The 21,210-nt window shown below is 38.6% G+C and overlaps 2 protein-coding genes across 3 annotated transcripts; one reads left to right on the top strand and one right to left on the bottom strand.

Annotated features, from left to right (window-relative positions):
- The first annotated feature begins 121 nt into the window (after positions 1 to 121).
- LOC104923690 (calponin homology domain-containing protein DDB_G0272472-like) lies at positions 122 to 4,394 on the top strand. Its single transcript, XM_027278030.1, has 2 exons — positions 122 to 1,329; positions 1,749 to 4,394. Exons 1-2 carry the CDS (start codon positions 955 to 957, stop codon positions 3,633 to 3,635), a joined length of 2,262 nt encoding a protein of 753 aa, XP_027133831.1. The 5' UTR covers positions 122 to 954; the 3' UTR covers positions 3,636 to 4,394.
- A 2,706-nt stretch (positions 4,395 to 7,100) lies between these two features.
- On the bottom strand, positions 7,101 to 15,713 carry krt1-c5 (keratin, type 1, gene c5). 2 transcript variants are annotated; one of them, XM_027275409.1, is made up of 9 exons: positions 15,633 to 15,713; positions 14,326 to 14,711; positions 13,606 to 13,688; positions 12,244 to 12,400; positions 11,270 to 11,434; positions 11,061 to 11,201; positions 9,173 to 9,390; positions 8,547 to 8,575; positions 7,101 to 7,865 (listed from the first exon to the last, which is right to left on the bottom strand). In XM_027275409.1, the coding sequence occupies exons 2-9, from the start codon at positions 14,701 to 14,703 to the stop codon at positions 7,750 to 7,752; spliced, it is 1,287 nt and encodes a 428-aa protein (XP_027131210.1). In that variant the 5' UTR covers positions 14,704 to 14,711; positions 15,633 to 15,713; the 3' UTR covers positions 7,101 to 7,749. The 2 variants fall into 2 exon arrangements, with proteins under 2 accessions (XP_027131210.1, XP_027131213.1); XM_027275412.1 differs by having other exon boundaries at positions 11,061 to 11,186.
- Between the last annotated feature and the right edge of the window lie 5,497 nt (positions 15,714 to 21,210).

Genomic DNA, 21,210 nt, shown 5'->3' with positions numbered 1-21,210 from the left:
CGACTTTCTGAACACCCCACAGCATTAAGGACATATTTAACTTTAAGGAAAATATATTTTCCCATCTCAGATATCTCTAATTTTATTATTATTGGTCATTATTTTATGTTTATAGGCACTTTTAGTCTCCAGCCCTGTTATTATTTATTTGTAACAATCTTCTATTATTAATATTTTACTGTCCAAGATCATACAAACACCCATGCAGGAGTGTATAGAATAGAATAGAAAGCTTTTATTGTCATTGTACAACAGACATACTGTAAGCACAACGAAATTACAGGGGGCTTCAACGAGGTGCTGGTCCTAATATAAGTAATAGCATAGTGTAGCATCGATATAGACAACATAAAAAACACAATATAAATACAAATGCAATGTTAAAAATATAGATGCTATACACAAATACAAGGGGTATTCATAAAAAGTGAATGCTGCTTGTAGCAAATGGTAAAAGCAGGAGTTACATGACAGGGGTTGTTGCACATTATTACACAATTATTGCACATGAGGTTATTACTCGTGACACAGGTAGTTATGAAGGTAAAGTTATTGTATTGTATGGTGTGGGGGACGCCTTTGAGGACTCAAGACAAAGCAGGTGAGTTAAAGTGTCAGATCACCCAAAAACCTCTCACATTTCTCATTTGGTATCAAGTCATGCAGACAGTCATGTGACTGGCCAAATCACAGCACAACTATCGGCATGGCAACAGGGCCAGTTCTAGAATTTAAATATCAACAATTCCTTGATCAAAGGATCTATGTGTGACATCATGTGTGACATCATGTGTGACATCATTCACTTGCAGAATACTTGTTGGACACATTGTGGGCATAACACAGAGAGCAGGTGGTACACTTAGAGAAGGATTACAAAAAGCCAGGTTTTATCCCAGCTACATCGAATCCAAAATATCTGAAAGGTGAAGTTGTTTTCTTTAAGATAAGAAAATGAGCAGCCTCTTCACACCAGTTAAGGGATCTCTCTGGTCCCAAAACATCATTTGGGACCATGCAGATGAAATTGAAGATGAAATTCCAGAAGAGGTTGCATCAGAGGTTGCAGAAGAGGTTGCATCAGAGGTTGCAGAAGAAGTTGCATCAGAGGTTGCAGAAGAGGTTTCAGAGGAGTCCAGGAGAAGTAGCTGCTCCAGCACTAGTAGCAGAGGGTCCAGGAGAAGAAGCTACTCTAGCACTAGTAGCAGAGGGTCCAGGAGAAGAAGCTACTCTAGCACTAGTAGCAGAGGGTCCAGGAGAAAAAGCTACTCCAGCACTAGTAGCAGAGGGTCCAGGAGAAAAAGCTACTCCAGCACTAGTAGCAGTGAGGTGAGAGATTACACAATCTAAAAATGAAAAGTTGTTTTCTTTGTCAGTGTAGTTTATCATTAACAGAGCCATTCATGCATGTCATTTGGGCAAAAAAAAACAAACAAAAAAAAGGTTTTTCGTGACATGACAAATTTCACTGTGAAAATGTTTCGTTTTCATATCTCAAGTTTAAAGAGTTGATTTTAATATTGTGCTGAAGTCAATGTAAACCAAAGAAACCAAAGAAAGTTGTAAAAATGCTGACTGGTAGAGAGCGTTACTCAATCTAGACTTGTTGATGAGTCAGCTTTAGTGCATTTGATCGGATACTGACGGCATTTAAATGTTCATGTTTTAAAAAAAAGCAAATGTACCATAAACTGTAATTAATTGTTTGTTTTATAATAATTGTTGATGTTTTTGTTTCACAAAAAAAGGAATCTGAGAAATCTGTTAGAGGTCACAGCAGAAGATCTCTTGAAGAGGCCTTGAAGAGAGAGAAAAAAGCTAACGCTTTTCTTGAAGAGGAGTTGACGAAGGAGGAAAAAGCTAACGAACTTCTTATAGAAGACTTGAAGAAGGAGGAAAAAGCTAACGAATCTCTTATAGAAGACTTGAAGAAGGAGAAAAAAGCTAAAGTTTCTCTTGAAGAGGCCTTGACAAAGGTGGAAAAAGCCAACAACTCTCTTAGACAGGACTTGAAGAAGGAGAAAAAAGCTCATGCTTTATATAAAGAGGCCTTGGAGAAGCAGAAAAGATCCAAAGCTGAACTGAAGGATGCTCTGGAGCAGGAGCGAAAACAAAAACACGCTCTTGAAAAGTCCCTGAAGAAGATGCAAGTTGAAATGGACCTCATGAAGACAAAAGTGGCTGATCTGAAGAAGTCACCAAAGTCATATCAGGGGGAAAAAGAAAGGCTCGAAGGCACAATCACTGAAATTACAGCCATGCTTGTGTCCAACCAGAAGCTCACTGAGGACCTCAAGAAGGATCTGGAGGTGTCCGCTCAGCACAAAAAAGAGATGGCTGAGCGTGAGACGGTGAACTGTGCTGAAATCAAGGCTCTACAGGAACGTCTGAAGAAGCAGCAGGAGGAAAGTCTGGAGAAAGACAAGCAAATCCTGCACTTCAAGATTCAGACTAACTTTGAAAGCAAGGACATTGTTTCCTCACTGCAGGAAAGAGTTAAACAGCAGGCTTCAGACCTCAAAGAAGAGAGAGCAAAAAACCGTGACCTCAAGAGGGACTATGAGGCTGCTGTCTCCCAGCAGCGGAAGGACCAAGACAAACTGGACCATCTGACTCAGGACAACCAAGACCTGGTTTCAGAGAAGAAAATGCTGCAAGATGAACTTGATGCCGCTCTAAAGAAGAGACAGCTTGATCAGAAGCAGCTTCAGGAGAACCGCGAGGACCAACCTCACCGCAGACTTGAGGAGGCCATTCAGAAAGAGAAGGCTCGCTTCACAGAGGCATCTGAGAAGATCCAGATGCAAAAGGAAGAGCTCTCTGTGAAGACTCTGGCATTAGAAAAGAGTCTGATGGCTGAAAAACATTTAAAGTCATCCCTCAAAAAGGAAAAGAAGCACTATGAGCAGATGCTACAGAGGCAAGAGTCAGCTGATACAGTCCTCAAGAACCAACTGAGAGAGGCTTCTGCCAAATCAGAGCATCTGATGTACGACGTGCAGACGTTAAAGATGGACAATGCTGACATCAGAGGTAAATTCAACGCTCTGGAAAAAGACAATGACGAGTTAAATTCTAAACACAGCTCTCTCATTAAATGCCACCAAGAGATAATAGCAAAGAAAAATGAAACAATCTTTCAGTGTCAACGTGCCATCACTGAGCTTGAGTGCATGGTTAATAGACTCAAAGCACAGTCAGAAGACAAGACAAGACAGGCAACGGCTGAAGTTGCTCTCAAATATGAAACTAGAAACTCAGAGTTGCAGCAGAAAGTCGACCAGATTACTTCTAGTCTTGACAAAGAAAAGGCCACATGTGAGAAGTACCGTGTTGAGCTCAAAGAATCTTTGAAAAGGCAGATAGAAATTCTGGAGGAAAACCAGAAATTCAAATTCAGACCAAACAGTGACACTAATGTCAGACTCAACCAGCCGAACACTGCCCTGGATGAGACCACAAAGGCTCTCCACCACCTGCAGCAAGAATACATTGATCTGGGGAAGAGGCACAGTGACATCAGTTCAGAATATCGTGAGCTGCTGAAAACTCACAGAGCTCTCCAGCTCAGCTACGCTAAAGGAAATCCCCGACCAGTGTTCAGTCCACCTCCTTACATACCAATCCATTTATGAAGACCCATCCATCATACTCATATGACAGAGTAAAATCTTAACACCACCAGAGATGACATTGAAGAAAAAAAAAGTAGACCAAACTATTACCATTAATTGTCTGTCCGTTTAAGTTTGCATGTTGTTTTTGTGGGTTCTCACCGGGTGCTCCGGCTTCTTCCCATAGTTTGACAGCTATAAAAAGAAGCTCTTTGAGCAGATGCTGACCTCAGGAACCAGCTGAGAGAAGCATCTGCATCCTCAGAGTGTCTGTTGTACAACATGCAAACATTAAGGACAGACATCAGACAAAATAATAGTAAAATCTTAACACCACCAGAGATGACATTGAAGAAACAAAAGTAGACCAAAGTTCTCCACCAACTGTAGAACAAAAGAAATAAAAATCTGTTCTTGAAAAAGGAAATATGTTGTATTTCCTCTGTAGTTAACAAATAAGTGCAACAATACTTTGGCTGAGGGTTTAAATAAATTATTTCCATGTTTCCATAGTGACAGAGTAACAGAGTATTTGTACACTGTGGTATTGCTACTTTTATTTAAGTTAAGGGTCATAATATTTCTTTGACCACTTGTGAATTGTCATGATGGTTTAACTTTCAGAAAACATATTTTGCTTTTCAATGGTTATTTCTCTGGAGGAGCACTGTATATTGTTTACCACAAGGTGGCAGTGTTCACTACAAAAAGTCTGTTTAGGTCTGAAACAGTGGACGTTTGTGGATCTATGCAGATACCATGTGCAGATCAACCTCTCCCTGTCCAAGTTACCAAATCTTAAACATATGGTGATATGGTAATATGATGAAATATAGAGTAACAGTAACACAAACACTGGGTCACTTAATTGCTAAATGTACATATATATTATACTGCAGTTATACTGCAATTACATGATCTGTCCCATATCTAAAAAAAATGAGAAAGAAAACACTGTCACAGTGTCTTCTTTGTCTGTTTCACAAAAAATCTGTTGTCTCATCTGTGTGCTTGTAAATCTTGTGTATGACTTCATGGGACTTTAATAGTGGGACTTTAGTCTTTAATGGACTCTTAAGGTCGGTGAGAAACGTCTTACAAGTTTCTCATCAAGGTGACAAAAAGAGTAGAATCCTCTGTTCATGTTGGTGTGTCTAAGAGGTGGCAGTTTAAGACATTATCAGTGACTTCTCACTCTGGGAATGTGTGTTTTTTACTGCATCGTAGTAAAACCTTTCACACCGGAGTGACATGAGGATATTCACACTGACAGGAAACTCTAACCAATGTGAGCTGAATTCCATGTTAGTAAGTTGCCTACATACCTGCAGAACTTTTCAAACATTTTAAAAGAGTTAAAAAAGATCTTCAGGAAAAAGAAGCGAATAAAATGAAAAGAACAACACAAACAACTATAAAGTTAAACAGGTTTTATGTTTTTGTCATGTGCCAGACAGGAAGGTTCTTGGAAAGGGTTTAAAAGATCATAAATGCTATGTTTTTGGGACAGTATAGATTTTATTCCGGCAATTTTTCCTATTTGTAAATAGCCAGACTGAACATGACTGTTTATGCACACGTTTTATGTACACTGAAGTTGAGGTATAGATCAAAAACAACTCTTGATGCAATTCATCAAGTCTGTCTTAAAACAGTAGTCATGTGCCAGTGACAACAGTGAAACACATTTTTCAAGCAGTAATCATTCATCCTGTTCATAAGGTTCATCAAAAGATGTTTTAGTTGAAATGATGTGGGACAAAATATATAGTCCTCTGAAGCTAATTTGAAATTTAGAAAGACTGAGATAGCTAAATCAAGTCTTTGTGGTCTGAAACTCATGCTTTGTGGTACTATCCCTCTGTCTGGAAAAACAGAGTTTAAAAAAGAGTTTTGTGTGAACTTCAGACTGATGAAGGAGGAATGATCACAGCTAACAAAACCTGATTCGATGTTAATATGACAAAAAAAAAAGAGTGAACCTGTCCTTTAATGTTAGTTATACTAGCAACAGTTGTCATTTTAGGTGGCAAAATCAGTGTTTATTAGTTAAAAATAAGATGCACATCTGTGGATCCATTATAAGAAAAAATACCACGCATTCCTGGTAAATCTACCACCATTATTGTTTACTGTAAACTGCTTATGTGCATAGCAACAGTTACTAAGGGTGCAAGGCTAAGTGAAGGGTCAGTTTAACTAGACAACTTTTAAACACAAGAGGGTAGTACCCTTAAAAAACACAGTAGTAGCAGTTGCAGTGAACTGGGACTGAGCTGAAGGAAAGTACACATACTCTGCTACAGAGTAGCTTCTGCTACATCATACTTCTTTTCTACTCAATTTTAGAGGGAATTGTTGTGTTTTTACCTTTTTACTTAAAGTAACTAGCAAACATTTTTTTTCCTTTCAAAACATACAGTTTATTAAAATATGATACATTGTTCAGTCCACAAAATCTTCTTCTTGAGTAATTTCAATCCAAGATAGACATTAATATCTAAGAATATTCCACCCTGTTTTCAGTGTGAATGAACTTTGATGTTTTATTATATAATCCTGCTAAAACAAGTTCTGGTAATTGGTCCTGTTCATATCTTTAACTGTACCCCCCCCAAAACCACTAATAGCTAACTTAAAGGATAGGTTTGAAACAAGAAAGAATGAGGCCATTTATACACACTGACACACTGACTTAATGCTTCAGTAACTTAAATGGTTGAAATCCCCAAATGGCAGCACTCGGCTCTGCATTCTTTAAATGGATGATCAAGACATGGTTTAAAAAAGAGAGAGAGAGATTTTCATATTTAAAATCACCAGAATCCTCTGAGTTTATGCCTAAAAGTCTCAGGTGGAGAACAGGTGACACAATGTTTAACTTTTGACTGTGGGCTCATTGTCTCCATGTTGCCATGACGTCTTATTTGGTCTCACAGTGACCCAGAATGAAAGCACAATAGCTTTTATTCACAGTGTAGCATTTTGTTCTTTTGTTGTTTTATTCCACCTCTTTCACACTTTGTCCCTATCTAAAATGCCATATCAGCATTTATTTCCAACACAACTTTATTTCCTCTCAGGTATGTATGTACATGTGCACAAAAACTCACAGAAAAGATGTTGAAACCCTCACACACAAAAGCCTGTTACCTGATACAACTGTATGCAGGTTTAGTAGTTTCTGCCCTCTTGGTGCAGAATTATATGTTTCTTTGTTTCTTTCTCCTATCATGTTCCTCTGAGTATCAGTGAGAGTTTCTGTCTGAAAAGCTAAAATCTCTCTTAAATGACAGGGACACTTATTTTTAAACACTGTGTTTTATTGACACTGTACATCTGCTTTGGTTGATTTATTTCTATTATAAAACTACAGCACATTATAATACACCCATAACTATTTTACATTAAAATGATCATGCACACACATAAGATTACAGGAGCAAGACATTTTCTAGAAAGCATTTGCATATAATTAAAAAAACAAATTATGTGGCATGTACTGTATTAAAGGAAATAGTTTGACATTTTGTGAAGTACTTTTATTCAATCTGATGCCAAAAGCTAGATCTAGCTCTCAGAAAGAAAGCTAAGATGTGTTATTTCACCCAAATGACAAACTATTTCTTTAAATTCAGTGTGTCTGAAAGCTCGTTCTTGACCTTAAAAACTGTTATATGTGGTTAAAAGACCTTAGAAAAAGCTAGAAAGTGGACCTTGAGTCTAGACTTTTTTGTCCACAGTGTTACGTGTTTCATTTTTGTAGATCGCAGCACAATCTACAGGTATTTCTGTTCAGGGGATTATTATATTTAGTTTTTTTATTCCATCTTAGTCTACAGAAATATATCATGGTGATGAAAAGGACAACTATCCATCCATCCATCCATTTTCCATGGCCAATCATTCTTATCAGGGTTGAGGGGGGCTCAAGCTGATCATATATTTTAGGCTTGATCTCATTTTTAGTCCATTTCAGTATATCTTTTGGAACGTTTAAGGCATTAAGACATAATACAAAATAAGGAAAACATAAAACATAAAGGGAAATTGGTCCACAGCCAGCAGGCACTTTGGGTTTAAGGCAAATTTCTTCTTACACATTACTTTGCCCCTTCTTCGCTCACAATTTGGCTCATTTTTTGCGCTCCTCAATCTGCTCCACCTCACTGGACTCATCTACCACCTTGCCGTTGATCATGGTCTGGGTAACAACTTTTACAATCTTCCTGGTCCTTACCTCTGGGTCTTCTGTAACACAGAAATAAACCAGGGTCAATCACAAAAACTCTTTGTTTGTTTGAAAAGTACCATTAGCAGTCAGGTAATAAAAAAATACAATGTCTGCATGAGGATTAGTTTGACATATTGAGGTTATGGAGTTTCACTGAAATGTAATAGTTAACAACTTTGAAAATCAATATCCTCAAATGTGACCTAATGTCAGCAAACTGCAAAACAACTTTATGCCAAAAAGATACAAAAGGGATGAGATTGAATGTCGAACTTTCATGGGTGAATCATCACTTGTTTGGTCCTTTTTTTGTTAACTTATCAGATCCTGCATGGAGCAACCACACCTGAGACCAGAATTCATGTGGGCAAAGGGGAAAGTCTGCAAAATTTAAGCTCAACCAGAGCTACCATGGGCGCCCATCCAATTCTTCAAGTTTTGCGAACTCTCCCTTTTGCCCACATGAAATTCTGACCTGGGATGTGGTCACTCGATACCCACACAGGATCTGATAAGAGCGAAAAATAGAAGTTAACAAAAACAGCAGCAAACAAATGAAGATGACTCAGTGGGATTTTTTGATTTTTTTGATTTTCCCAACAAGCCAATGCTGACCAACTAACAAGTGGTTTTCTGCAAATAACATCCTGCAAGAATTTCCATATGACCATATGAAGAATCTACAATGTGTAACTTACTTTTAGGAGGTGGAGGTGTTTCTTTCACCCTGTAGGACAAAAGAATAGGACAACTTAAGTACAAAACAGAAAGCATGTTATCCAATATGTGATGCAAGTAGGACACTTTTAATCGTTTGGGGAATTATGCACTCTTTAGCACTGGTTAGCTTCAGCTCTGGAAGCGTCAAAACCACTTGAAACAGACAAGATTTAATATGCTGATGGGGAGCTTTAGAGGTGCTGAGCTTCCGAGAGAGCCAGGCTAGCTGTTTCCCCCTGTTTCCAGTATTTATGCTAAGCTAACAGCTGCTTGCGGTAGCCTTTTTATTTACTGGATAGGCAGAGTGGTATCACAAAATGACCAATTACTTTCATTTGGGGTGCACAATACATATATGTTCAGAATAACCACAAACTAGATGAACTCCTGTGTAGCAAAAAGCAATAGTATTACTGTGTTGTAAGTGTTAAATATTTGTTAGTGTTAAAGAATTTGTAATTATAATATAAAGATTTATAATTAGTGTTATACTGGCACTACTCAAAGAAAACACAAACGCATTCAAACATAAATCCTTTCTCTGAAAAGGTGTGGTTGTAGAACTGGTTGTAGATTTGAGCAGTGATCGTGGGCCCCCACTTACATTTCCTCTCCTTCCAGCAGCCTCCTATAGGTGGCAATCTCCATCTCCAGGTTCTGTTTGATGCGCAGCAGTTGTTCATAGTCGGTCTTGTTACGTTGCATGTCCAAACGGAGCTGAGACAACTCATCTTCCAGCTGAGTCAGTGTGGCCTGGAGACGGTCCATCTCTACAGAGTACTTGTGCCCCGTTTCTCCCAGGTTTCCTTCCAACACACCTACCTGTTAACAGAACATACAGGTAATGATCAGCGACAGTAAATTGGACTATTTTACAATGTACATGAAGAAATGATTGTTTTTTTTCTGATAGTTAGATAAGAAGATGAAGACACACTCGAAAGAAAAAAAGACAAAAAAAAATCCTTCAAGGTAAAATGCTTGCTCTGTTATTGACATAAAATCACCATAGAAACATCATATTAATCATGTGAGCAAATGGTTGCCTATTAACACATCCAGCAGACAAGGAGTGACATTAACATTCATGTTTCTGGTCACATGATGATTTTAAATATCTGGCTCTATAGTTGCTATAGCTTTCCTGAAAACAGCTCATAGTGGTGAAACCAAAACAGTAAAGTTGAGTGCAGTAAAACTAAAACGATCAACTGAAAGATGCTAAATTGAACTCAGGAGATTGAGTAGTGCAGTGTTTGGTGTTAAGTCTTTCTGGGTTTGACACTATGAGCACCTCTAATCACTTACACATTTGATGCATTATTATAACAATATTTCAAAGTGGGCTTTAAGTGCTAGACAGTGCATGTTTAAATGGCAGCATGCCACATGCCTTTCATCCACTGTTAAGCATGTGGCTTAAAGGGCTCCTGTGGAGTTTTTACCACCCAATATTGCTTTGTATGATTACCCGTTGAGCTTATCTGTTCACAACCCCTTACCACTCAATAAGAGATACTAGAGCCTGTCAGCGCAATAATATCTTTGTATTCAATACTGTGTGTTCACTATAAAGCAAACATCCATGACCTATGTTTGCCTTCAGTAAGCACATCTACATGGTCTTTGATCTGTGTTCACATGCAGTGAAATGTTTGCTTGTTTGACTCTATGTCTTGTCACAATGATTGATTATTGAAGCAGAATGAAACTGCTGTGTACTTTGTATCGATAGTAGCTCCTTGCTGACAAGGTGAAAGCAGCTGTTATCTATAGATAGGTCTAACATGTGTGCAGTGTAAAGTAGAAAAAATTCTAAAGAAATTTTGAGTGTCCCTGACTCTGGCCCCATCGCCCCCCACCCACATCATTATTGACAGTGCTCAGCAAATTCAGTATTAATACAACAAGCTGTGTCATCATTACCTTTTTAATGGGATCTTATTTTGAAGGGACTCTTATTTTGAAAGACTTTTGTCTTGTGTGTGTGTGTGTGTGTGTTTCTGCGTGCTTGTGTGGTCTTGTATCTGTTAATGAGAGGGTTTTGCAAAGTCTTTTATTTTGAAGGGACTCTTATTTTGAAAGACTTTTGTCTTGTCTGTGTGTGTGTGTGTGTTTCTGCGTGCTTGTGTGGTCTTGTATCTGTTAATGAGAGGGTTTTGCAAAGTCTTTTATTTTGAAGGGACTCTTATTTTGAAAGACTTTTGTCTTGTCTGTTTGTGTGTGTGTGTGTGTGTGTGTGTGTGTGTGTGTGTGTGTGTGTGTGTGTGTGTGTGTGTGTGTGTGTGTGCATGTGCACATGTGTGCTTGTCCTGTCTGTCTCTGTGTGTGCTTATGTGTGTGTCTGTCTGTCTGTGTGTGGTGTGTGTCTGTCTGTCTCTCTATGTGTCTGTGTTTCATTGCTGAGGCCAGAAATTAGAAAGTATTATCCCTGGAGAAATAGGTGATCAGTTACAAAAGCTCTTGTGTTCAGACAACATGCAGTACTGTACCTGCTTCCGAAGACTGTCGAGTTCGACCTCCAGAGCCTGCAGGAAACGTCGTCTCTCACTGAGCTCACTTTGAGCACAACGCAAAGCCTCGTTGCTTTCTTTGACCTCCGACTGCACTGCATCTAACTGTACACACATACGCTAAGATGATATATATTGTAATGTACAGCAAAGGTATGCAGAAAAATAAGATTAATGCAATGTCTAACCTTCTTGAGGTACCAGGCCTCAGCCTCCTCCTTATTCTTGCGAGCAATGCTCTCATACTGGACCCTCAGCTCAGCCATGATGGCCCCCAGGTCAGGACCCTGAGCTGCATCCACCTCCACATTCACCTGCTCATTGGCCAGACGCGCCTTTATACAATTCATCTCCTGCAATGATTAAAAGAGGGGAAAAGGCCAAGGAGTATTTAATGCTGCAACATTTCCTAGCTCACAAAACAAGTATTAAAAACCTGGTTATACAGAGATACTTGGATAGGCTACAGTGTCTATAGCATCTTTTAGCATAGTCTAACTTATCTACTATCTAGTTATTCAGATCCTTAACTTCAGTAAAAGTAATACTACGCTATACAAATGCTTAATTAAAAATAAAAGCATTCAAAATATTAGTATCACTTATTTTTCCTGGCTTACTAGCAGCGAGGGTAAGATTTGGTTAAAACTGACATGTCACATTTATTTAGATTTGGTCAAATAGGCAATAATATATTTTTATTACAATTACAGTTTTCATCAAAGGTATTGTTCCGATATAACTTCTCCTTTGTTCTTCTTTAGTTTTTGATCACCTGAAAATACGCAAGATAAATATTTAAGTTTAAAAACAAAAGAAGGTCCAGTCCACATCCTGGAAACCACACCTTAAACACACATATTCCCTGTACCAGGATGGGCTGAAATACTCCTGTCATGGGTGTTGTCTGGATATGTTGAAGCACCATGTCAACAGAGAAAAGCGGTATGTCTTTAAACTTAACATTATCATGTTTCAGATATTGGATACTGTTAAACCTTGATGACAGAGCAAGGAAAATGGCTCCCATGCAGTTCAAAGAACCACCGCCCTTCCTACTTTTAAACAAGACTACACTTCATAGCTAGTAAAGTTGCTATCTTGATGAGTAAGCACTCACTGATCACGTCTAATGTGATCTTCACCTTTGCAGAGCTCTCACCTCGTCGTGATTCTTCTTGAGGAAGTAGAGCTCCTCCTTCAGGCTGTCCAGGTCTCCTCGCAGAGTAGCGATGATCTGATCGTGGTCAGACTTTGCCCTCCTCAGAGCCTGACAGTCCCTCTCTACTGACTGGCACAAGGTGGCCTCCGCCTCCCATCTGCAAGAAAGTAACGGGAAAGGAGGTCATCAGCAGATGTGCAACATTAGTTGCAGTTTGTGACTCTCATGTATTGTCATTATATTTCAGTCACACAAAACGTTGTCTGTACGCATGGCTCAAAACATAATCCACCTGCTTATAAGCTTTTAAACTGTTTTCCAAGTTGCAGTTGATCTTATCCTAAACAAAGATTAATTAATTAAAGACAAAGATACTGGCTTCCCCTTGCACTTTCAATCACATCTTAAAACTTTCATCAGTAAATTCATTTTTAATGGCTTCAATAGCTCATAAAGCCCTTAGATGCTCAGAAAAAAGACTTTGACTTAAAGGTTTAGTGTGTGCGGTGAACATGCTGATTGCAAACAAGTGAATAATGTAATGAACTCCGTGGAAGAGAACCTGCAGCTTCTGTAGATCTGAAAATCTCATTAATAAATGTAACAAAAACACAATGAGTCTTATATTCAGGTGATTATACAACAATGAAAACATAGTTATGCATTTTATACTCCATTTCTGCTAAAGGATCCCCCTAAATCTCACACACTGGACGTTTAAGATTATTTTGTCAAACTATATTGATGTTAACTTGTGATATTTTCCAATACATTTTATATTTTTGGACATTTTTTATTTTTTATTAAACTTCCATCGGGGTTACTTTACCATTGATAATGAGACACAAGAGGCACAAACTCGGATGCAAACAAGCACAGGATGCATGAAACCACTCTGAACCCTTTTTTTCACATGTTTGCAATGGAAGCAAACATGTGAAAAATACCATGCAAAGATCTGCATGAAATGTACACATGCACTTTGCTGCTAATACCATAAATCACTGCCAATTGATGTATTACTCCTTCACATCAGTCCACAGAACATACCATCAACACATTGTGAAAAAAACACCAGTACTGGGTGTCTCCTGACTCCAACATCTTTCCTTCAACTTTACCTTGCCAACTGCGGACTCTTCAGAACGGACAACGTCTCTCTGACCTGCACAATCTATCACATCCTGCGCTCACTGATGGCACGTTTGTTCGTCTACTGTGGGTGCCTGAGCACCGTGGGAATGGGGCTCTTATTTCGCAGCCTGACATAAAGGTCATTTATTCACATTGCTTTGCAGTCTAGCGCTCTCATGTGAACACTCACAGGCAAGTAAAAGAAAGGAACCTCTGTGTGACACTCACTTGACCCTGAAGTCATCGGCCGCCAGCTTGGCATTATCAATCTCCAGCATGATCCGGGCGTTCTCCAGTGTCTTCTTTCTTACCTGAGCAGGGAACATGGTTTGAAAGTTCATTAAGATCTAATATGGAAGATGATATGTGCTCTTTATAATTTTAGTGTGCTGGTTTATTTACAGCACAATCATATATACTCTTACTAAAGCATGTCACCCTGAACATCCAAATCTATCTGGCTGCAGATGCAGATACTGGATCTGTTAAAAGCGTTGTTGTGGGAGCTTTGTGCTCCTTCTCTCACCAACAAGATAGACTACTTAATCTACAACAGGTAGCTCTTGTGTCAATATCAATAAGTAGTTTCAAAGCACTGGCTTTGAAGGTTGACATTCCTGCACAATCCTAAAATTATTTCTTGCATTTGATCTCTATTCTTCAAGGTGGTGTATGAGCATCCCAACATGATATTGCACAGAAAAATGAAAACAAAGTCAAGAGAAAAAGGCCAATGCACACTGAATTGACACTCCCAAAAAGAGGATATATGAGTTTATAAGTTTCCGGTATCTCTATCAGGTAATATTTAACATGACCAAAAAGCTAGCTATAAACCTAGGTGTGAATCTGAGGTCAAGCCCATCAGTTACATCAATATGTACATATCAAATAAACTATATTTATTACATTGACATCTTAAATCTGATCGATCTACTGATCACTGACCTCCTGTCCGATGGCATGTGCCTGGGCCATCATACCCTCAATGTCATGCCCTTTTGGAGCCCGGTCCAACATGAGCTGCTTGATCTTCAGCTCCAGTTCAGCATTGGACCTCTCTAGGGAGCGCACCTTGTCCAGGTAGTTGGCCAGCCGGTCGTTCAGGCCCTGCATGGTCTCCTTCTCACTAGCAGAGACACTTAGACCATTGAAGGACAGGCTGGAACCCAGCATGTTGAGCCCATTGCCCATCGAGACTGAGCGGGACAGAGACAGTGTGCCGATGGAGACAGGAGGCTTGGAGCGGATGCTGCGTCCACTGTCCCTCACAGACATGCTGGAGAAAGATGGCTGACGTACCGAGTAGCTGCGCACAGAGGTCATGTTGTCCACTGCAAAAAACAATTCAGATGAAAGTTATACAGGAGCTCTAAATATCTGTTTATTTATATGCACAGAAAATGTGTCACGAAAGAAAATCACAGATCTTTAAGCATGCATTTGATCAAATAATGAGATTGAAAGTTTATTATTTCTTGGACTTATAAGAAGACAAGAATGTCAAAGAAAGTCAAGAATGATCTTACACAATGCACAGCTCAAAATTAAAAGTTTTGTGTCACTTTTAGTGGCACTTTGAAGACTTTTTTTTTTAAACAAATGAAAAAATGCTTTTCTCTTTGTGGATGTTTTGCTTGTTTTGTAGTCATTCTACATCTCTCCGAAGTTGTTTTACATCTATCTGTACTCATTTTACATCCATTTGTAGTCATTTTGTTGTCTCTAGTCATTCTATGTCTCTTTGTGGATGTTTATCATCTTTTTGTAGTCATTTTGCATCTATGCAAGCATTTAGCAGCTCTTTACCGACATTTTCCATAGTAATAATAGTAGTTTTATATCTGTCTGTACTAACTTTTTTTTGTCTATTTGTTATTTTGCCTCTCTTTGTAGATGTTTTATGTGTGTAGTTTCGTCTCTCTCTCTCTGTAGACACTTTAAGTATTTCCGAGTATTTTGCATTTGTCCATAGATGCTTTTTCTGTAGTTGTTTTGCATCTCTTTTCAGGGTTTTGATTGAATTTCCAACTAAAAGAAATTAACAGTCCATTTATAAAATTATGTTAAATGTTCCTGCTCTTGTTAGTAAAATATTTTAAAAGCACACACCACTATATGCAGGATCTACAAGATTTAAAGGCATCCCTCCATCTGTGACAAACAATTACTGTGTGGATGTAAGCTTTGAACCAGTTACAATACATGTTATTTGGTGAGAAAGAACGGAGGAGAAAAGACAAAATAGTACTTACATTAAGCTCAGTTCTTCAGTAGATCTTTTCTTGTGCTGCTTGGTCAGGTTTCAGCTCTGATGGTGTGAGTGACTGTTGTTGCTGGACCAGATTTCACAGGTGAGTTTGGCTGCAGGAACTGTCTTTGTTGGGGGTGGAGCCGCTGCTGGTGTGTCCAATTTCACAGCAATGAATAGGAGTATACAACATGACACCTTGTAGAGGAGGGAACTAATTGTGTGCATAAAGTAAACTAGCTGGTGTAAAAAATGTTAAACACACTTCATTGTTGCAGCACCACAAGTTTGCAAACAGACATCATAACAATAAGACAATAAAACAATAAGACTAAATCAACATCTGCCCTTCTTTATATCTTTATAACTTTATTATTCAAAAACAAAGATAGCTGGGTTAGAATCCCAAAAAATACCGTTCAAATTGATTTTGATTCATACTTTTTACAACTGAAACTATTGTTTATCAATGTACTGAGGTGTTTTCAGTGCATTTAAACTCTGCTTGCAAAAGCAATGGGTGAGATCTTGAGACACCGGTATTATGTTGAAGAATAGTCATATTATCTCCTCTCAGACTGACTTTTCAATCTATATTTGGCCTCATATCTCTGTACAGTGACATCCTCAGGGCTCTGTTGGCCCAGTATGGTGAAGTTTGCAGGACAGACCGGTTGGCTTAGGAAACCGGGACTGTGCTGTCTCCACAGTGATCCCATTGAGTGTGGACACAATGCACTCTGAGCGATGTGAGTAGCCGGCTCCACCTGAGGACGACCCAGCGGGAGGAAGCAGTAACAATGGAGGGACAGAATGAAAAGAAAGTGAAGACCCCTGAGAAATGCAGGGCGTAGGTCTGGCTGAACTGGAAACCTGGTTTAGATTCATAGACACATTCACAGACAGACAGACAGAAACACACACACTGATACAAGTGTAAACTATCCCTCAGCCCTCTCTTACTGTTATACAGTATGTAATCCCCTGTTACTGTATTGTAAAAAAAATTCTCTGGTGAGCATTATTCTCTTTGTAAGATCAGATCACTCAGTGACACTGACCTGGTTTGGTGCATCACATGCCTCTCACTCAACCCAACCCCACCCACAGTACACACACGTACACACAATCACAAATGCCCTCCCAGGTGTTGGGATGATCCACACGATCAAATTGAGATTTTAACAGCAAATAAAGGAGATGTAATATAAGTGTTGCAAGCTGGTTGACTGGATTTTTATACCCTTCAGTGCAGAAAGTTTCTTTTGTGCTTTTTGTAATCTGAACATAGAAGTCATCACCTATCCGGCTTGCAGGAAGCAAACAGTAACATGAACACCTTAACTCTATCCAGTTGTCCACAATGAAGCTGAATTGAGTTGAAGCTGAATCCACAACAAAACAAAATAACATTTCCTGTCTTCTTTAGTCTTGAATTGTTGTTCTGGATTGCATGACATTGTTCATGTCATACTGTACACATGTTTGTGCAATTACATTCTTTACGTGAATAGCATATATTATTTTTCAAGCAAGAACACTGGAAGACATGGATGATGCCACTCATGTATATGTCTGTGAGGGATTATTGTTATATTCAGATGAATGAAGGTGAAACACATATTTGAAGCAAGTTTAACAATGAATTCAGCATGGATATACCCCCACCATGTGGCTGTAAACTCATACTACATCATACAGCTTAAAGTTTTCTTTAAACTCTTCACAAACTGCTGATTTATGTTCTTGATTGACATGATAGCCACAGACGATCAACATAAACATAATTTTTCCTCTTCACAATTTTAACATAACACCATGTCTACTGCAGTTTGCAGCATATCAAGCACAATGTATAGGTCTGGTAAGACACAAATAATATGTCTCACTAGCCTGATGGAAATCCCACTATACTAAACACAGCAATTTGTTTCCTATGAACATTCATGAATAACCTATAGGCTGAGCAGATGAAATTAAGCTTAGTTGCTTAGAGTTGCGTGTTGGGCGATTTTAGCAATCATAATGAGCTAATTAATTGCATTTCGATCATAAAAACTACAGAAACACCATTACTGGGTCCAAGAAATTTCCAGTACACTACACCCCCCATTCCCAGCGTTACGGAGAAACTACGGTGGCTGACAAAACACACCAAAATGTGACGGGCCCTATCTAGAGCCAGTGTTTAGTTTGTCCATTCTGCTGTAGACACATGGAAATGTGGACTGGAAAAAACATAATTATTCTTATTTTCAGGTGATTATAATATGAAAACATCCGTATTATATTCAGTTACTGCCATATCTTGTAAATTTGTCAAAAAATGTATCACTTTTGCGTACATAAAATAGTACACTGTGCATATATAGTTTCAGAAAATGTACTTTTACTTTGACAAAATACTACTATAGTGCTTACTGCTTTTGTCTGTCATGGTGAGTAGACTGAGCATCAGGACCACTGTTCATTAGGGCCTGATAATCCATCACCTTGTGCTCATCATAACATTTAGGCAGCCAACAGTAGCTCCATTCATACTGATAGTGTGAATAAAAAACAAAACAAAACAAAAAAGGTTGAGTGCAGTGATAAAAACATTTAAAGAGGCTGTTGTGATATCTAGAAAACAGATGGATGTACTAGACCATTTTTCTAAGTTTGATAAGACAGGTAATGTATAAAATCTTTTTAGTTCAGTTTTTCAGTCAGTACAGGATATATTAAGGATATATGTTTGTATCTTCAGCAGTAAAGTAATTTGAATTATTCTGCTTGTTTAAATGTAGTCTGCTTTCATTAATTTATATTGAAAAGCAGCTTATTTCACCACCATCTGAAAATATGTATAGTAGCCTATCTAAACTTGAAAATTTCTCTTAGTTCAATAATTCCCAGTCTTGTGTTGTAGCGCCATCATCTGTTCCTAACATGCAGCAGGCATGTTTTGGTGTCATTTTTGCCTACAACGTGCCCTCAGAGTGTGATTTAGATCCTGCTCCAGCTTGTGATGTGATATTTCAAAAGCCGTTGTCACCCCCCTCTCCACCACCAAAATAAACACATTCTGGGAACCTGCTGTGGAGTCTTGTGTTTATTTTTGCATAGTGCACGATTGGCCGTCAGCCTGGGTGAAGTGAATCATATGTTTCAGCTATTTCCTTGCTTTTCATCAGCCCTCCTCCTGCTCTTGTGTGCTACTGTAAGAGTCATAGTTTACAGATGAAAAAACCTTCTTTGTTTATTTCTCAGAATTTCTATTGCACACTATGTACCAGCCCACAGTCCAGAGTCGAATAAATTCATTTTTGCTTTGTTTGGGCTTTGTTTGGAAACTTGATACTGGATCCAGTTGCATAGAGCTTTTATAGTCAGGGTTAAATGGTAGGCCTGTGCAATATCCACATTTAAACAAAACACCCTAAGCCACAAAGTAAATTCATTGTGGTCCAGTTTGCCTACAGACGAATGACGAAACGACGTTTCACCCAAAAATGTTCTCTCATGTCGTGTTAACACTCACACTGCTGTTTGTTGACGTGGTCCTGCTCTGAACCTCAGATAGTCCAGTTTTGAACAACACATTTAGTCAGAGAGTAACTCAAATTATTGGTTTTCTCTTGTGTCACCAAACAGCTGATGGATGACATTACATTTAGATATGAGGGTTTAAGTGTTTCCAGGAATAGGCAGCTGTTGCTGGAGGAGAACTCACAATGCATTTTGAAGGTGGAAAACACAATCATTCGCTTTAGAACAAGCCTGAAAACCACAGAAAACAATATGTATCATCTGATGTAAGCCACGTTTACATCTAATTAAAAGCTAAAGTAACATTGTCTTGGATTTATTCTTTCAATGCCACGTCACATCATGTATGCAGTTTACGATGCTAACAGTTATCACTTAAAACTCATATGTCATTTGTAAAACAATGGGTCCTTGATTTACAGACAAATGAGGACAAAAACAGTCTTCTTATTTCAACATTTTTGGCTGTATGTTGCTGGTATGTTTTCCCACCCAACTTTACTGACAATAATGAAATACTAACTTATATACAAAGTCATATATTTAAAAAAATCAGGAAAGTAGATATAAAATACTCCATGAGTTGGTTCTTCAACTGTTTAAATTTAAGTGACTTGTATTAAAATGAGAATGTGAAATATACATTTGATGACTACATTTTCCAGACAAACAGTTGGCATCCACATACAGCTGATAATCCATACAGCTACCAGAGAAGCAACACAAATGGTTAGATTTATGTTCATATTTCAGAACAGTTTGTTTACAAGTGAAAAAGCTTTATGGATGAGGAATAACCAATACATTTGGCAAGCTTTATGCTATCTAACATGTTTGTCAGGAGTTCCTGCCTAAACTTCCTGATACAGAATAATGGACAAATTTTCAAATTTTCAAATTTTTAAACTGTGATATAATTTAATTTCAACCTAAACATTTTTCTAACATAGCCCTACATAATAAAATAGTTAGCTATGATGTGCCCCTGCCTGCTTTGGGAATACTTAGGGTTATTGCCACTATAGCTATAAAGCGAGTTAGCAGTTTAATCCATTCTTTACACTTCGGCTCTTGTGTTTTTGGCACCACAGCACGCCACATTCTCAACACTTTAAAAGTACTACTATAAATATGGCTCTAGCCCCTTGCACACCATTTTGGCATGTGGAAAATCTTGACAGACCTTCAAGAGCCAAGTTGCTGGCTATTTGGGGAAAGTTAATTTGAATTGTGGAATGAACTTAGCGAACAGTCAAATTGGGTGAAAAATGATTTCAGCTGCCCTAAATTGTGGTATCAGATTGAACAAGTTGTACCAATTTAACCTTGGCCAAGTCAAGAGGGTTCAGAAAAAAAGGAAAGTGAAAAATAAGGTTCAACCTCACTCAAAAATGGTCCCTAACAGTGGATCTAAAGCTTATTTAATCAGGTGATAGTGAAACAAAGCATTTACGTGCTTATATTTACCTCTAGACAGTTTGGTGCATATTTTATAGCCTTTTTTAAATTCAAGTTCTTTTATTTTAGAGTTGAAACTGAGACTTATTATCATACTCATGTCTCATTCAGACACTTTGCATGGCACCATCAGTTTAGTCGAATAATATCCTCAAGTGAAGCAGGGGGGGTGAAAAAAACTCACCCAAAAATTAGAAGACCCTGCCAGCATATGGCAGCATCTGAAATAAACTTGAGGAGGAGGAGGAGGGTGCTGATGAAGATGGCCCACGTTGCAATCTTCCACAGAGGTTTTGTTGACTGTTGTGCAGGGGAGAGCTCATCAGCGTGAAGGAGAGAAATGTGAATACGCTGAGACGAGGGGCACTGCAGTGTATCTGCTCATTAGGCGGGCGACGCAGTAATTCAGAGAGCGAGCAGCTCTGCAATCAGAGGCCTATTCATTAGCATGGGGGGCCCGCTTTCATCTGTAACCACTTGAGGCTGCCAATCACCAAGGCGGGCGGATGACATGATGACAAAACGGTGTGGCTTAAACGCTCAGGGATGCTTGTGCACGGAGAGAGACATGCCTAAATGCTGCCTTAAGCGTT

This window comes from Larimichthys crocea, chromosome III (assembly GCF_000972845.2).
Source record: "Larimichthys crocea isolate SSNF chromosome III, L_crocea_2.0, whole genome shotgun sequence".
NCBI lineage: Eukaryota > Metazoa > Chordata > Actinopteri > Sciaenidae > Larimichthys > Larimichthys crocea.
Note: the sequence above shows the minus strand (reverse complement) of the source record. Positions and strands in the feature narration are given on the sequence as shown.

What these genes read in the sequence shown, in the direction of transcription:
- LOC104923690 (XM_027278030.1), top strand. Translation starts at nt 955, where the DNA reads ATGAGCAGCCTCTTCACACCAGTTAAGGGATCTCTCTGGTCCCAAAAC. An exon ending in CCAGCACTAGTAGCAGTGAG is followed by an intron (nt 1,330 to 1,748) that starts GTGAGAGATTAC and finishes TCACAAAAAAAG; the next exon opens with GAATCTGAGAAATCTGTTAG.
- krt1-c5 (XM_027275409.1), bottom strand. Translation starts at nt 14,703, where the DNA reads ATGACCTCTGTGCGCAGCTACTCGGTACGTCAGCCATCTTTCTCCAGC. An exon ending in GCCGATGACTTCAGGGTCAA is followed by an intron (nt 12,401 to 13,605) that starts GTGAGTGTCACA and finishes ACTTTCTTGCAG; the next exon opens with ATGGGAGGCGGAGGCCACCT. An exon ending in TCGACAGTCTTCGGAAGCAG is followed by an intron (nt 9,391 to 11,060) that starts GTACAGTACTGC and finishes TTCTGTTAACAG; the next exon opens with GTAGGTGTGTTGGAAGGAAA.